An 18,349-nucleotide genomic window follows, 5' to 3' on the forward strand; every position below is an offset into this window, starting at 1 on the left:
AGCTCCGGGAGAACGCTGACCACTACCCTACTGAACGCATGAGGATTGCATACATCGAAAACCGGACTGATGGGGACGCGGCACGTCACATTGCGCCCCGTATGGAAGAGGACCACCCCGAGCGATATCAGACTGCAGAAGAGATATTTGAGCACCTCAAGTCAATATATGAGGATGCTAACAAGCTGCAAAATGCCAAGAGTGATTATCACAAGCTGATTATGCGCAATGGGGACAATTATCATGAATTTGTCACAAAATCCTTACACCTGGCAGGTGAGGCCAAGATTGCCAAAGAGGACTACAAGACAGACTTCAATGACAAGCTGTCCTGTGACCTTCAGAGGATGGTGGCAGTAGCCAATGCAATCATCAATACATATGCTGAGTTTCAGAAGATCTGTGCTCAGGCAGCCCACACCCTCCAGACAATCAATGCCACCCAGAAGTCAAAGAGCTTGTGGGGAAATGGGTCTAATATCTTCAAGCAAAACACCCCGCGGGCCTCTGACAGCCAAACTTCCCACAGCACCTCAGCCACAAAATCCCCTACCATAAAGGAAGCTTTGGGCGCTCATCCAGATATTCAGTGCTACTACTGCAAGGAGAAAGGCCACATTGCCAGGAACTGCCCTGCGAAGCAGAAGTCCCAACAGGTGATCACTGAGCTCACAGAGAATGACACTCCTGAGCCTTCAGCAGATTCGGGAAAAGAGTGGGCCTGAGAGAAGACTCCACCTCAGGTAGTTCAATAGTCTGTGAGAGGTTTGAGATGAAGGACTTGATTGGGGGAAAGAGCTTTAATGTCCCAATTAAGTTAGCCCACAATGGAATTGCTACTTCTACAAATTCTCTCGCTGATACTGGAGCAAATGGTGCGAATTTTATTGATACCTGATACGCTATAGAATTGGCGAGATTCTTCAATAGGAAGTTTCAGGAACTCCCATTCAAATGCCGCATGAAGGGATACAATGGCGCCCCTGGCGGGGTGATAGACTGCACATTGACCCTAAACCTCTGGGTGGATGGCCGGAGATTCCGGAATGTTCCCCTGCTGGTGACGGACCTAGGCCAGTACCCTGTCATCCTGGGACGAAAGTGGTTGGCAGCACAGGATATATGGCTTGATGTTAAAAACCAATTCCTGGTTTGGCCGAGTGAACGGTCTATCCCTGAACAGGTGGCGGAGCTGATGCTGAAGATAGTGCTCCGATCAATACTGAAGCATCCAGACCCTAAGCCTGAGCATCAGGCAGATGTGAAACGAAGAGAGATCAAACTGGACAAGGAGATCAGACAGGAGCATCAGGCTCGGCTCTGCAGATTGAAAGGGACCAGCTCAGTCATGACGCCTAAGACAAGGCAGGGACTGACCTGGGAGGAGACAGCACCACAGATGATGGATATGAACTTCATTGGGGCTGCTTCTTTCCACAGTTATACGAAGAACAAGAACTCGACAGTCTTCATAACCAGTCTGTATGAAATTGATAAACAGCTCGAGGAGAAGCGGAGTTTAGTGGGAGCTGAGGAGGAGTCTGATGAGGAGCTGATCAGCAACTTACCAGAATGGTTGAAAGGCCGGGAGGACTGTTTCTCAAAGAAAGCATCAGATGAATTACCTCCCCTACGGAAGAATGTCGATTTTAAGATAGAGCTCCAGTCTGACACTGACCTCATTCAGGACATTGGACATGCGCCTCTATATAAGATGAATCTGGAGGAACTAGAAGCAGTGAAGACCCACCTTGAAACCAACCTAGCAAAGGGCTTTGTCATTCCAAGTTCAGCCCCCTACGCCTCCCCAATCCTGATTGCTCGTAGTGGGAAGAAGCTACGATTCTGTGTTGACTTTCGCAAGCTGAATGCTATGACCAAACAAGATCAGTATCCCTTGCCCCTAATAGATGAGCTGATGGACCGACTCAACGGGGCAAAATACTTTACAAAGCTGGACATTCGGCAGGGGTTCCATCGCATCCGAATGGACCCTAAGTCGGAGGACCTGACCACCTTTAGAACCCGCTACGGGACCTATAAATACCGGGTGGTCCCCTTCGGCCTTACAAATGCCCCTGCCTGCTTTCAACAGTTTGTCAACAGTATCTTCTTTGACTACCTGGACAAGTTCATGACAGCATTCATGGATGACCTTCTAATCTACAGCAGGACTCTCGAAGAACACAAGCAGCAAGTGAACCTGGTACTGGACTGATTAAAGACAGCAGGCTTGCAAGCTAGCATCCGGAAATGCGAGTTTGCTGTTCAGAGAACAAGATATCTGGGGTTTATCATTACCACAGAGGGGATTGAGACAGACCCTGAGAAGACTGCTGTCATCACAAAGTGGCAGATCCCAACCACAGTAAAAGGTGTTCAATTGTTTCTAGGATTTGGCAACTTCTATCGGCGATTTATAAGGAACTATAGCCGAATTGCAAAACCACTATACCAGTTGACAAAGAAGACAGTTCCATTCATGTGGACACCAGAATGTCAATCAGCCTTTGAGAAACTGAAGAAGCAGCTGGTGGAGGCTCCAACCCTACATTACTTTGACCCTGGACGTGAAACCCGCATTGAGACTGATGCCTCAGATGGAGTGGTGGCTGGGATACTGAGTCAAAGATTGGATGATAATCTTTGGCACCCTGTGGCCTTCTACTGCAAGTCAATGAATGGTGCAGAGCTCAACTATGAGATTCATGACAAGGAAATGCTTGCAGTCATCCGAGCATTGCAGGAGTGGTGAGCTGAGCTTGAGGGACTACAACGGGAAGAATGATTCAAGGTTCTCACTGATCATCGTGCACTGGAATACTTCATGACAACCAAGAAGCTGAATGCACGTCAGGCCCGCTGGGCAGAATTCCTTTCCCATTTCTATTTTGAGATTAAGTATCGACCAGGTAAGGCCAACCTGCTAGCAGACGCGCTGAGCAGGCCTGAGCAGGTTAAGAAGCAACAGGACAGCCGTATGCAGATTCTCCTAGGACCAGAGACCCTTGACCCCCAGATCACTCCCCCTATGGATATTGCTAGCATCAACTCCTCAGAGGAAGAGAACATTGCTGAATGCATAGTGTCTTTAAACAAGACAGCCACCTCAATTGAGCCCCTGCGGCAGCAAGTAGGAGAGGAGAATAGCCCCTATACAATGGAGGATAATATGTTGCTCTACCATGGAAGATTGGTAGTGCCTGTCCAGGAAGAAACCCTTATAGCTGCTCTGCTAAAGGAAATTCATGATCAGGCCTCAACAGCACACCCAGGGGGACAGAAGACCCTGGCCCTGGTTTGCCCCTGCTATTGGTGGACCACCTGGCGGGCGGATGTCTTACGCTATGTTCGGAACTGTCATACATGCCGAGTTAGTAAGATCCCAAGGGACAAAGCCCCCGGCCTGCTAAAGCCGCTATCAATACCAGAACGGGCATGGCAGCATATCGCAATGGACTTCATGGATGTGCCAAAGAGCAAAAGTGGCTGTGATGCCATTCTAGTTATAGTCTGCCGGTTAAGCAAGAAGGCAATTTCAGTTCCTACCACCCGTGGAGTTACAGCCCGTGAGCTGGCTCGATTATTCATCCGATTCTACTATTCCTATAATGGGGCACCAGACTCGATTGTCTCTGACCGCGGCCCTCAGTTCACATCAAACTTCTGGGATGAGTTCACAGGAATTCTAGGCATAAAGTTGAAACTCTCAACAGCACATCACGCACAGACAGATGGGCAGACAGAGGCAACAAATCAGTATATTGCCACGAGCCTTCGCCCATATGTTAATTACTATCAAAATGACTGGGATGAGTGGTTACCCATTATAGATCATGCTTCTGCAGCCACCTCAAACACCTCCACTGGGATCTCCCCCTTTCTAGCTGCAAATGGATATGAGCAATGAACATCATTTGACTGGAGGCCCCTGCCAAGGGAACTAAGGGCAGGGGAGAGGACAAATCGAAGGGCTGCTCAAAACTTTGTTAAACAGATGAAAGAGATCTGGGAGTGGGCAGGCAAGGGCATGAAGGCAGCACAGGAACAGATGAAGAGGCAGACTGACAGACATCACCAGGAACCTGACTTCACAGTGGGAGATTTTGTCTACTTGACATTGAAACCATACAGAATTGACCGACCAAGCCGTAAGCTGGCAGCACAGAACACAGGCCCCTTCAGGATCCTAGAGAGGGTGGGCAACGCCTATAGACTGGACCTCCCCACAACCATGAAAATTCATCCAATCTTCTCCCCAGACAAGCTGCGCAAAGATCCAAGAGACCCCCTACCAGGGCAGGCTGTCAAACCACCAGATCCAATTGAGATAGATGGAGAAAATGAATGGGAAGTGGAGCATATATTAGCCAGTCGAATAAATCGAGGCAAACTGCAATATCAAGTCCACTGGAAGGGATTTGATGAGGACTCATGTTGGTACCCAGCTCATGACTTCAAAGGATCACCACACGCCATACGCGACTTCCATGAAGCTAACCCTACAAAAGCCGGACCCCCAAGGCGACTAAATGAGTGGCTGAAGGCATGGGAGACAGACAGCTACCTGAAGGACGAGGTTGATGACGACCTACCAGCATGAGGACATGCCTGTCCCTAGACCGGGGGGTGATGTTAGGCTCAGCGCCCGACCGAGCCCGACCGAGGCCCGGTGCCCGGTTAGACTCGATGTCGGATTAAGCTCGGCGCCCGATTAGGCCAAATATTCTCACGTGATCAAACGACCATGCGGGTGGTTATAACCCGGGCAGGCCCCAGCACCTCTTTCACCCCATCAAGCTTAGTATTTCGTTATATAGCAGTTAGCAACGCAGAGAGTTTCCTTCTTATGCAGCTCGCATTCGCTCCCTAACAGATATATTCTACTTCAATTTCAAACTAGTCAATCTAAATAGAAAACTTTTACTTATCTTACTCAAAATCAATCAAAAGTAGTATAGAATTTAGTTAAAAAACCTGTTTTTGCACAAATAGTTGCTATCACTATTACTACTTTTGCTCAGTAAGCGCTTCTAAAGGTCTCAGAGGGAAAAAAAAGTTTAAAATTAAAGAAAAAAAAAAGCTTTAAAATAAAAAAAGCTACATCAATCAAAGAAATAATATTTTATTCTAAAGCTCTTAAATAGAGAAATAATAAGCTAATTTTAGAGTTCACAAATGATATTTAAATTAAGAAATAAGTTAAATCAAAGTTTGTTCTCAGTAGTAATGAATAAAAAGATAATTTAATACGTACAAGCAATTGAATAGATAGAATAAATCATGTCTGATTCTCTTCTAATAAAATGAGCAGATGCTCTACTATATATACACACTATAATTGCTCTATATAATAGGAGTGATTGCATAAAATAGAAAATATAAAAAAGATTATATCCTCTGAGTGAATTAGAGAAAGGCAAATAAAGAGTAAATATTAATATAGAGAGAGGTGGAAAAATAGAGACAGAACATCACAGATAACAATAGAGGCAGAACATCATAGTTTCTCTGTTTAAAAGAAGAAGTTCAAATAATTTTTTTTATTTATTTTTATGTACTATTTTAAGTTTTCTTTTGTTAGTTATCATAATTGAGTTCATAATTCTTTTTTTTAATTCTCTTTTATTTATTTTTTATTTTTTGCATAGTCATGCTGAGAGAATATAAAAGATCTATTCTTAGTTTAATATCTCTCTCTCTCATACTTGAGAAGTTGCTGTTGTCAATCTCTTCAGATATGTCTAGCAGCCAGCTTATTATCATGTATATATCTGTGAAAATCATCTAGATGTTCTATTAATATAAGAAGAATGATCATTACTAGACTACTCTTCAATCCCTCTCACAAAAAATACTTATTAAATGAGAATTACAATTTCTATGCTTGATTTCAAATCTTTTCTTTTGAAAGCTAGAACTCACTCTGTAGCTTATTAATTGTTATCACAAGTGACACTGTCATCTCATTCTAACATTCAGATAATAGCTCATTGTGTCACTTCAGAGCTCTCTTTTTGAGAAATAGAAGAATTACTCTGAGAATTGCTGTCTTCTCTTTCAGAATTATCATGAACTTTAATTCTGATGTAAAAGCAGTCATGTCTATTTTGTCTGAGTTGTAAAGCATGAGATCTGCTGCTTGAAGCCTTACTGACTACTTCTAATCATATAAAGAGATAGCAATTCCATCTTGAATACTTGTTATTGAAAATGTGAATTAATCATATCTCTCAGCAGTGAATTGATTATCTTACTTTATTCTATTGTCTTTCACATTATATGTGTAATGCTCTATGCTGGCAGTTTTATCATATTCTAGATTGACTTTATTATATAAAATTGACTCTCACAGATAACTTATTACTTTTAACACTTCTTGACTAACTCCTCTCAGGCCTGGTCTTGTAATAGATGAGTGAGTGATGTTAATGTGCTCTGAGCAGATCTTATAAATGATTAGTTCCTCCTTTCACTCATTAAGAAAAAACTCATAAGTACAGAGCTGAGATTTCAGATTCATTACTCAGTTCTCTCACTTCTTTAACTGCATATCAAGATCTGTCAGATCTCATGAGTGATTAGTTTCTCCTCCCACTTATTGAGAAAAAACTCATGAGCACAGAGCTGAGATTTCAAATTCATCACTCAGTTCTCTTACTTTTTTAACTGCATATCAAGATCTGTCAGATCTCATAAGTGATTAGTTCCTTCTCCTACTTATTGAGAAAAAACTTATGAGTATAGAGCTGAGATTTCAGATTCATCACTCAGTTCTCTCACTTCTTTAACTGCATGTCAAGATCTGTCAGTCTGTTCTCTTGCTCTCTCAATCATATATTGAGCTCTTTGAGCTTCTTTATAATATTCAGTATTACTTTCTCATTGTAGTGATCATCTTTCATAACTGAGTTATTAAAATCTATAAAGACAGAAGTGATAGATCTCTAATCTCTGATGTGCTTGATGACTTCTGTTCTGAACATCTTAATTCATTGATGAAAGACAGTTATTCATTCTGCTACTGGGATTTCCTGTATTGTTGCACTTATCTTATTATATCATCTCACAGAGGCAGTGAATAGCACCCTCTCTGCCTTGAGACAGTCATAAAGAGTGATCAACAGTTGTAATTCTGTGTATTGATCACTTTTGTTTCTCCACACTTCTGTGATTGATATTGTGTACTTTTCTATAAATGTTTATATGTATTGATAGGAACTGCTGTGATGAATATTCTCATCAGTACCTTGCTTCTTGCTAGCTAATCCAATGCCCTCTGATCTTGTTGAGAATTCAGAAGTCATTAAAATGACAAGAGCATTCAAATGACAAGAGCATTTATCTTTGACATTTTATGAGGCAGTTAAGGTGGTTATTTAGAGGCAATTGAGGCCTGACTCAGAGGATGGTACCACAGCTAATGCCTTTTTTTTTTTTAAGGGTGATTGGACTAGTGATTACAAATCAGAGCAACTAGTGATTATGATTTAGAGTGACTGATTTAGCAGATCTTGGACCTTTTAGAGAGACATGGACATGCTACCAATTTGATGCATACAAGCAATTAAATAGGTAAGATAAATCATGTCTCATTCTCTTTTAATAAGATGGGCGAATGCCCTGCTATATATATACACACTATAATCACTCTATATGGTAGGAGCAATTGCATAGGATAGGAAATATAGAAAAGATTGGGGCCCCTGAGTGGATTAGAAATGGGCGAATAGAGAGCGGATATTAATATAGGGAGGGGGCAGAAGAATAGGGGCGGAACACCACAGATAATAATAGGGGCGGAACGCCACAAATACTGTTAGGCTCAGCGCCCGACCGAGCCCGACCGAGGCCCGGCGCCCGATTAGGCCTAACCCTCATCACGTGACAAGTGACCATGCGGGTCGCCCGATTAGGCCTAATCCTCATCATGTGACCATGCGACCATGCTTGTTATAATCCAGGCAGGCCCCAGCACCCCCTTCTTTTCATAGTTATCATCATATATTAGCTAGTTATTATTATGAATACTACTATCTTATGCCTACAATGTTCTGACTATCGTCACATAGTCCCAGTGCTGCAAGCCCAGGGATAACCCCTGTTCTTGAAAGTTGCCTTGTATGATAGTTAGTTCACTACTGAAGAGCTTGACTGAAGTTCATGTACATGTACACTCAGCAAAACAGCCTCCTCTCATGATACTCATACCTGTGTCTCTCCACAAACAGGATTAACCTTCTTCAACCCCAGTTAAACATGGTGGTGTGACCAGTGAGGAGTGGCTGATCAGAAAGATACTGGACTTACAGATCTGCAGAGGGCAAGTCAATTCTGGAGTACCACATCGTGTGGGAGCCTACCTGGGAACAGCAGAGTGGCCTGATTCCAGGTTGTGAAGAGTTGATCAAAGAATTTCATGCAGAATGAAAAGACCTGACATCATTGACTTCTCTGTTGGGTTACAGGCACTTCAAGCAGAAATACATGTGATGATGAAGCAGAAGAGGAACTATGAGAAACAAACTGGTATAAATCAGACAGTACACATTAAGCAGGCTAACTAACATAAACAATACTTATACATCATAACAGAGTAGTCATTAAACATATTAAGCTTCAATCACTGCTATCGCATCATCATACGCCTTAATAATAGGATCATAGAGTATTTTTGGGTCTTGTGGTGTTCCAACAATCATTCCTTCCTTCCCATAAGGAAACAGCACACCTCGTATGGTCCTGCAGAGATGTTTGACACACTCAAATTCCAGTGGAAACTCCTGCAGAACCAATTCAAATCCACCAGCTTCCATGTTGCCTCGCTTATAAGTTGCAATTTTCACATAAGTTCCAGTATACCATTCTCTCAGCAAGCTGTCTTGTGGCTGTCTCTGTCTCTGTCTCTGTAGCTCATTTAGTTTTCTCCAGCTGTTATGGGCACACTGCCAGATAAGCACATAGAAGAAAGACTCAAGATCATGCCGGTAAGTATGGTTGACATTAAGAAGCACTTCAATTGCCATGAACTCCATTGTGCCAGTCCAGTAGCATGCACCACTTTGCTCACTTCCAACTTCTTTGGCAAGGTCCAGATCAATTAGCATGCCAGAGTGACCATCTGTCTTTTCAGGATTGGTTATTATTATATTGTTCTCTGAAATATCTTGATGAAGGATGTTTCCATCCAGGTAAAGAGACTGATGTGCCTTTATTGCATCACGAAGTGCCATGAGTAGCTCCAAGGGTGATTTGTACTTGTAGATTGGCCGGCCAGCAGGTGATATCACCAGACAGCGGAGAACACAGTTGTCATAGAGTTCCTTGCCATTCCTGTCAAAGAGACTTGGTGTGTGCACTGACTGAATGGAGAAAGTAAGTTCATTGTTCTGCTGAGAGGTCCTCAATGATTGACTGGCAAAATGTGGTTGTTTGGACACCTGCATTCCCTTGCCTGGATATTTGCATTTCCTGGAAGATGTTTGATGAATATTCAAGTGACAGGGCTCAGCAGATGGCTGAGATTGATGAAGTGAGGAGACTCTACTGGAGGTTGCACTTTTGAAGTCATGGTGCTTGTTGTCAAAGGTCAGGCCGCAGCGCATGTCAGCTATGCTGGTGATGGTACTGTGTCCAATAATCCTGGCAATCCCTTGGACGTTTTTTTGAGCTGCTAGCTTGAGGAGTTCCACCTCTGGGCACCACTTATCTGATACCCATGAGAGCTTGGCTACACCCTCCACTTCTCCATCATCTGTGAGAAAACATGTCGTCCCACAGCACACAATGGCATGCTGAAAGGTAAGCATTTCACTCAGCCGCAGTGTCAATTCCTCTGAGGATTCAGACTCTTTGATGGTTATTGATTTGCTGCCATCTTCATTTCTAGCAATAAAGGTGTCCAGTCCCAGCTCCTCATCACTCATCATGGTGTAGCCCACAAACACCTGAAGGAATTGTCTTCAGTCTGTGTTGACATCAATGATGCCTGAGCTGTAGGGGCCTGAGCGGTCAAACACCCACATCTCCATCTTGATCCCGCAGACAGTAAATGCATGAACAAATCACCGGGTGGGTTGAGCTGCAAAGACATCACGCACATAGCAGCTTATCTGCAGCAATGTATCTTTGGCCCTGATCTCCTTCTCTGATTTTTTCAGCTCACCAATCACCAGGATGTCTCTCCAGTCATGTTTGTCTTGTGAGAGGCTTGTGCTTCTAGCTTTCAGAAGAAGGTCAAGTTGCCATTCTGTCTTTGAACCAGTAAGATTTGCTTTGCTCACTGTGGTGCTGTAGATGCTGCGTGATTCTGAGAGAAGGCATTTTTGAAGTTGAAACCACCAGGTAAGGACATCACTCTGCATAGGAGGATCAGGAAACTGGGCCCAGTTCCCATCACTGTCTGGGGCTAGCACATGTTGACAGATGGCATCTGCTTTGTCACTCCAGTCTTTTCCCTTGAAGTACTTGTTGAAGAAGCCCTCAACATTCTGAAATGTGCAGTCGCATATCTCCTCAAAGATTCTCATATTCACCAACTCGCGTGTCTGCTCGGAGTCTTTCTGTGATGATGAGGTTGATTTTACTGGCGTGCCAGTAAAGAAAGGGGGGATGCTTGTCAGTGGAGGAATTGATTGTGAGATAGTAACTGTGAGATCAAGAACAGCCTTCCAAATATCAACATCTGGTGCTTTTTGGATGATGAGCCGCGCCAACAGTCGAAAGTCGTTGTAGTTGAAATCACCCTTGAGAATACATTCATGGATATCTACAAGCTCACGAGCCACACTGTGTTTACTTATTTTAGATTGAAGCTCAACAGCTATCTCTTGCCCCAGAAAAAAAGAAAGAAGTTTTGATATTGCCCTTTGACAGATTTCATCCTTAGGATCAGCTGAGGCATCATATGCTTGCTCTGCCTCCTGAAGTGGGCCTCGCAGCGAATTTAGCGAGTCATTAAAAGGATGCTTTGCAATGATATCAGAATCATGAGGTGAAAGGGTGGTCATATGTGATGTTATGGCACAGGCAGCAATAGAAGAGATAGGGAAGCAAGGGAGTGAATTGAAAAGTTTGTTTAACTGTGTGTCAGGATATCTCAAATCTCAACAGCTAATGTTGTATCAAACTGAGCTGTATATTCCTTGCATCAATGCTATAACTGAGAAAATTAGGTTGTGGGGGTAAAACAAGAACGTGGGAGGCTGACTAAGCGACAAAGCGGCGGTGGCTGCTAACCTACTAAATACGTAAGTTCACGTGACACGGGTAACCGCGGCATTCCTTCCAACATAGTTACCTAATGTAATCAATCACTGTCAGCTAGCCAAGGAGAAAATGCGCATTATTCTCCGGCTCGCTGCGTGGAAAAGGCACCGGAAAATTGTCCTAGGTGCATTGGGTTGTGGTGCAGTCAGGAACCCGCCAGAGGAGGTAGCCAGCTGCTGGGCGGAAGTTTTTGCAGAGCCGGAATTCCGTGGGGGTTGGTGGGAGAAGGTAGTGTTTGCAGTGATAGATGAGACGGGATTGGGGAGGGAAGGGAATGGCAATGTAGGAATATATTTTAGGAGGTTGGATGGAATCGAGATGTAATTCGTGTCTTGTATTTGCTATTTTCATTATCACATGCATGAGCTATGCCAACATGAGGGAACATACTCTTTGTATAGTTACGGCAGGTTATTTTTGCCAAATATAAAACGGGGCCTACCATTTTTTCTTCCACCGTTAAGGGACCCCACAACCATCCGTAGTTTTTGAAGTTGATCCATGGATTGGCCGCCAATGCCGAATGCCGCGCGCGGGGGGTTTGTCATGACGAATGAATACGTTCGGCAACGACCCGTAGTTAAATCATCTCCAAACTCCGACATACATCACCCGCCAACCCGCACTTAGCATCTTGTAACTATCAAAAAACAGAATCTCATTTCGAATTTGTGCGCGACATTGCTGGTTTGCTGGGAGACGTAACGATATTAGATACTCACGGCTGGCGGCCACCACAGTCATTAATTATTACATCATTTTCGGAAGTGTAACTAGTTGACAGGAGAACCCCTCATTTTCCTCCCTGTCACGACGCTATGGGCAGCCTTTCTTCTTAAAGACTCCCCGGCTTCTTCAGTGGTTTTCCAAATGGAGAGATTTCTTCGCCCCCTTTGCAACAATCTATCCCGTCCCGGGGCTAGATATCCATTCGCAATACCCGTGGTTTCTCGCGCAAGGCGGCTCGCAACAATGCACACTGTCCCTCCGGTGAGCACTGGTATATGTCTCTAGTGATCGCTTTTGGAAAACCAGGAACTGACTTACTATTTCCCTTGTATCGATAGTTGAAAGATAAATCTCTTTTGATTGGTAAATGTTATGTCAATGGTGAATGGGTTGAGGCGCAGTCGAGACAAACTTTTGAAGTTCACGGTATGTGTCGGAGTGACGAGATAGAGTCTCTGAATACAATTCAACTATGATGCCTGGTAAAGTTTCTAACGCTTCTCCGGTTACAGATCCATCCACAGGAAAACTCATTGGAACGTGCCCAGAATTCACCGCCGAAGATACCCAAAAGGCCATCGATGCCGCGGTCGCTGCCTTCCCAACCTTCCGCAAAACTTTGTCCCGCGAGCGGGCGCGGATGCTCCGAAGATGGTATCAATTGATGATAGACAATGCGGAGGATATTGCTACACTAATAACATGGGAGAATGGAAAACCTTGGGCAGACGCCAAGGGCGAGGCAAACTACGCTGCTAACTTTTTCGAATGGTTCAGTGAAGAGGCTCCAAGGATCTATGGCGACACCATTCCATCGTCCGTTCCAGGAAATAGAATAATGACCATTAAAGAACCCGTTGGTGTTTGCGGTTTCATTACGCCCTGGAATTTCCCTGCAGCGATGATCACAAGGAAAATCGGCCCTGCTCTGGCGGCCGGCTGTACCGTCGTTGCTAAATCCCCCGGTGAGACTCCATTTACCGCCAATGCAATTGCTGAATTGGCCCATCGTGCTGGAATTCCCAAGGGGGTCGTCAATGTCGTCACAGCGCTGAAAAACACTCCTGAAATTGGCCTTTGCCTTACTACCAACCCCGATATCCGCAAAGTGTCCTTTACGGGCTCCACCGCTGTTGGCAAGCTTCTCATGAAGCAGTCTTCATCAACAATGAAGAAACTCTCTTTCGAACTCGGTGGAAACGCCCCATTCATTGTTTTTGATGATTGTCCTGACCTGGACGCAGCCGTCGCTGGAGCCATCGCCTCCAAATTCCGAAGCTCTGGCCAAACCTGCGTCTGCGCCAATCGTATATACGTGCAAAGGGGGATCTATGACAAATTCGCTGCCAAGTTTGCCGAAAAGGTTAAGGGATTCAAGCTCGGCCACGGGTTCTCTGAAGGTGTCACTCACGGGCCTGTTATCCATTCTCGCGCCATCGACAAGGTATCGGAGCATGTTCTTGATGCTACATCCAAAGGTGCAACCGTTCTCATCGGCGGTGAGAGAGCTCTTGATCTGGGCTCGAACTTCTTCCGCCCTACTGTCCTAAAGGGAATGACGAAGGATATGAAACTGGCGTCCGAGGAAACATTCGGTCCCGTGGCAGGTATTTTTTCCTTCGAAACCGAGAAGGAGGTTGTTGAACTTGCGAATAAAGCTGAGGTAGGATTGGCTGGCTACTTCTACAGTAAGGATATGGGACGTATTTTCCGTGTTGCAGAGGCCCTGGAGGTTGGTATGGTTGGTGTTAATACAGGCATTATTAGCGATACCGTTGCTCCGTACGTTTTCATATTCCATTTCCCCGTTTTTGCAATTCATCGGATTTTCCCTACACACGTTTGGCTAACTGACTGCTCTTCACAGGTTTGGTGGCATCAAGCAGAGCGGGTTCGGTCGCGAAGGCAGCAAATATGGTGTCGATGAATTCCTCACCATCAAGACCGTTACTTTCGGGGGCGCTGGAGGGCCCTTGGAGGAATAACCTGATTTTGCAGCTATTTTTTCTTTTTTCCTTTAATTGAATAGGAAATTAAGTCGGGTTAAATATGTATTGTGGTGAATAATATTGGTTTGGTCTGTCTTGTGGTGGCCTCTTTTTATTTTTTGGAAAATGTGTGCACCTCCTTTCAGAGTTGTCAGTGGGTAGCTATAACTAGTAGTTAAATATTTAGTTGTTGGATCTTGAGAGATTTTGTTATTGTATAGTTAAATGTTTCTCAGGTGGGTTTCGCTGGTGAAGGCTAACTACTCCTCCTGCACCGACAATTTTGAATGTATCCGTAACCAGCAGTTGGAGATATCGAAGTCCTTTTAGCGGTATAATTCCTCCATTGATATTTGATGAACTGCTTGAATAAATTTCGTGAACTAACTAGGTCAGAAATGTCCTTTAGATTTAATCTGTTCCTCAGTCGAAGCATGCAACGATGTTCTGGTGCCGAACCGTGGTAACTAACTAACTGTCAGGCCTATCCGCCTTCTTACGTAATCCGCACCGTATATAACTTCCGCGTAGCTAGCGATCGCTTCATAACCAATCAAGCAATCTATCCTTCACACTAACTACATGATGGATCAGTCAATTAATTAGGTTATTTCTCTAATAGTATCCGTTTCCAAATCTCCAGGTCTCAGAACCCTCCCGTTGCACACGATATTTAACAGTTCTTCTTCAGTTATCAAGATTATATGTAAATTACATCAATCTATACCCTCTTGGTTATCATCTCAGACAGTCATCCTACAAATTCAACAGGGGACCGCTGAATACTTCGCCCGCCCGTCTGTCTACAGCAACAACAACAACCCACCAAAGAAGACCAAAAAAAAAAAAAAAAAAAAAAAAAAAGAGGGAATGTCAAAAGCGACCCTTTCATCCATGCTTTCGAGCACTCTGGCTTCTATAACTCTAAACACGGGACATGGGAGTGCAACTCAACTGAGCCAGCAGAAGGCAGAACGCCCCTCACAGATCAAATTTGTGCGAGCAGCACAGATGAGCCTTTTTGCAGATATTACCAGCTGGCCGCCCTTGGGCCAGGTTACATGCCTGAAAAGGAGTGCGGATCACGATAAGGTACGGCGGATAGTGTTATCTGAGCAGACTTCTTTCTTGGCCTCTTCCGTAATACGACATTTTATCTCATAAGTTGCAATTGCTTACTTTAAATTATTGAGGTTTTTTATCTAGCTGTCTCTTGGCCGAAATGCAGATGCTAAACGCCATAAATTATAGTTGCTAATACTTCATAGCTCCTCTTTACCGTCCAGCTCAAGTCAAGCCGCTCGTTTCCTGAGCAGACCTGGGAGGTTTCCATCTGGCATAATGTTAACAATAACGATTCATGGGAAGCACTTCCTTTGCAAAAGAGTTCGACGTCACAAACTATTCCCATGGCAGTGGGCCCTGGACCAGGGCTAAACTATCACACCTACACATTCTCCCAGGAACTCGACTTCCCGAAACAGGGTAAGCATGCCGCTTTTACTATAAGATATAGAATTGATGCAGAGTCTTCTTGGACATGGGTGAAGGATCAATTTGGGACGAAAGATGGCGAATTGGTTTTTGAACCTTTCAGCTCTCAACTTCTCAAAAGCCTTGAGCCCGTGGTCCAGGAGTCAAAGTTGACTGAGTATTTGGATCACTTTAATCCGAAGCTCGAGATTGAGACACGCTTAAGCGAGTCCCCCGGGGCACTCTTGTGGAGCGTGACAGGCACTGTCCTATCCGCGGTTGATAACCAGAGCAGTCGCGAGAAAATAAATTTCGGCCTCCCGAAGGACTTCGTTAGATATTATGCTCTTGTCCGTATATGGGAACCTTGGATTGCACCACGACACGGCATGAAAAACCTGGCTTTGACAGAGGACGCCATTTTTCTGTCATTTTTGCGCAAAGATGGAACGCACCTTGTTCTCCTTGCTATCAGTGGGGTGGATAACGTCATGACTCTATTTAATTCCGGAGACGAAGGCCAGATTGTGGCGGTTGTGAGGAATGACAATTTCCACAACTCCAACTTTCAGGTTCTAGTTGCAGTGGCACCTTCTTTCGAGGTCGCGAAAAGCGCCGTAATGTATGAGTCGCGAAAAGTCGTGAGACAGATTTCTGGAACTAGGTCCGCAACTTTAACTACGCCGCAGGAGCTGAATGAGCCGAAATCACCGTTGGGCAATGATATTGTTCTCGTGGAGGATGACCCTCAGGTTCAATGGATGTCTGATTGGTATGACGGCTTAGCTTATTGTACTTGGAATGCTCTAGGACAGGACTTGACAGAGGAAAAAATATTAAAAGCCCTCGATATTCTAAAAGCAAATGGCATCAATATTGTCAACCTCATCATAGATGATAATTGGCAGGCATTGGACAAAAAGGGCGAAGATCAGTTTAAACGTGGCTGGATGGAATTCGAAGCGAATAAGGAAGGGTTTCCAAATGGGTTGAAGCATACAATCAGTAAAATACGCCACAAGCACCCAAATATCCAGCATATTGCCGTTTGGCATGCCCTTCTCGGATATTGGGGTGGTATCTCACCTGACGGTCAGATTGCAAAAACGTATAAAACAAAGATCGTCAAAAAGGTTGATGGCATTTCCGGTGGGAGTATGCTGGTTGTCGACCCGGATGATATTTACCGGTTCTATGACGATATGTATAAATTTCTTTTGGAGGCTGGAGTTGACTCCGTCAAAACCGATGCGCAATTTTTCCTCGACATGTTGCAGGATCCCACTGACCGAATCCGATTTACGACGGCGTATCAAGATGCGTGGTCCATTGCGTCGCTGCGTTATTTCCAAGCCAAAGCAATCAGCTGCATGTCGCAGGCGCCACAGATCATTTTTCACTCCCAGATACCGACAAACAAGCCACGGATTCTCCTAAGGAACTCTGACGATTTCTTTCCCGATGTCTCCACGTCCCACCCGTGGCACGTTTTCTGTAATGCACATAACGCCCTCTTTACACGGCATCTTAACGTGATCCCTGACTGGGACATGTTCCAGACCAGCCACCCGTATGCATCCTTCCACGCAGCAGCTAGATGTGTTTCTGGCGGCCCAATATACATCACCGATGTGCCAGGTGAACACGATATCAATCTTATCAATCAGATGACGGCTCCGACAACCGAAGGCAACACGATTATTCTTCGGACAAGCGTTCTAGGAACCTCAATTGATGTATACCACAATTACAACGAAGGCCAGATGCTCAGGGTAGGCTGTTACACAGGCTGGGCAAAATCTGGAAGTGGTATCCTAGGCCTCTTCAACATCCGCGCTGGGAAAACCACCTCACTAGTCTCCATCCTTGATTTCCCAGGCATTTCTCCTGGTAGCAGTGACAAGTATGTGATACGCGCACATTCTTCTGGGGCCATCTCGCCAATAATGAAACCTTCAGACCAAGCCTCACTGGTTTCCGTATCTCTGGAAACAAAAGGCTGGGAAATTTTAACGATGTTCCCTGTCAGGACATTTACAATGCAAAATATACAAAGAAGTAAGGATATTCATTCAAATAGCAGAGGTGCCACGATACACACCGATGTCGCTATTCTAGGCCTCTTGGGAAAAATGACTGGAGTTGCTGCTATTGTAACTTCAGAAATTTTCCTTATCGCTAATAGCAGGCTCAAATTTAACATTAATTTAAAGGCATTGGGAACATTGGGTGTATATATATCTGATTCTACCTGTCGCACTGTGGAGGAAAACTTCCTGGTGTTGCTCCACGGGGAGGTGGTTCCGATGCACACTGTTCAACTGAAGGTTGCAGGAGATGGGACTGGGAAGACAGTGCTTGCTATTGATGTTGAGACCGCGTGGAAGGAGTTGGGTTTAGTTAGCGGTTGGAGCAATGAAGTGGTTGTTCAGATTTTTATGAGTTGAATCATGATTTTGCTGATTTGTTCGCCCGGATAAAGGTGGTCGGGGCTGGGGTCTGATATTGTGATGTTTCTTATTTCAAGACTTGGTTGTTCGACGCTTGAGAAGTTTATGTCGATTTGGTGAATTTCATATTTCTGAATTATTTTTGACATTGCATGATCCTAGTCCAACTGAGTAGCTTCCATGGTTTTTCGTGTCATCCGTACAGAGAGTAGAAGAGCGTCTATTTATTGTTGAAGGTTTAACCAACGAAGCGTCTAAATTTTTGCCTTCTCAGGTTCCAATGGAGAGTTCTAACCCCAACCGGGCTATCGTTGATCCGCAGTCTGCAAGCAAACTTTGAGAAAAAGTCTCGGATTGAACCTTTTAGTCTGAGGAAGACATCTGTATTTTCACAACAGGTTGAAGTGATTAACGCGTCCAATTGATATAAGGGTAGTAGCC

At 44.4% G+C, this 18,349-nt stretch overlaps 3 protein-coding genes across 3 annotated transcripts; 2 read left to right on the forward strand and 1 right to left on the reverse strand.

The window, feature by feature from the left end:
- Positions 1–8,612: 8,612 nt before the first annotated feature.
- On the reverse strand, positions 8,613–11,009 carry PADG_03057 (uncharacterized protein; the record flags this gene model as incomplete). The annotated part of the gene is made up of 2 exons (XM_010760403.1): positions 8,613–9,947; positions 10,101–11,009. The coding sequence occupies 2 exons, from the start codon at positions 11,007–11,009 to the stop codon at positions 8,613–8,615; spliced, it is 2,244 nt and encodes a 747-aa protein (XP_010758705.1).
- Positions 11,010–12,240: 1,231 nt separating this feature from the next.
- PADG_03058 (uncharacterized protein) lies at positions 12,241–13,982 on the forward strand (the record flags this gene model as incomplete). The annotated part of the gene is made up of 4 exons (XM_010760404.1): positions 12,241–12,258; positions 12,336–12,423; positions 12,510–13,779; positions 13,865–13,982. The coding sequence occupies 4 exons, from the start codon at positions 12,241–12,243 to the stop codon at positions 13,980–13,982; spliced, it is 1,494 nt and encodes a 497-aa protein (XP_010758706.1).
- Positions 13,983–14,879: 897 nt separating this feature from the next.
- Positions 14,880–17,905, forward strand: PADG_03059 (uncharacterized protein; the record flags this gene model as incomplete). Its single annotated transcript, XM_010759948.1, has 2 exons — positions 14,880–15,077; positions 15,254–17,905. 2 exons carry the CDS (start codon positions 14,880–14,882, stop codon positions 17,903–17,905), a joined length of 2,850 nt encoding a protein of 949 aa, XP_010758250.1.
- Between the last annotated feature and the right edge of the window lie 444 nt (positions 17,906–18,349).

Source organism: Paracoccidioides brasiliensis, assembly GCF_000150735.1.
Source record: "Paracoccidioides brasiliensis Pb18 unplaced genomic scaffold supercont2.3, whole genome shotgun sequence".
Taxonomy (NCBI): Eukaryota; Fungi; Ascomycota; class Eurotiomycetes; order Onygenales; family Ajellomycetaceae; genus Paracoccidioides; species Paracoccidioides brasiliensis.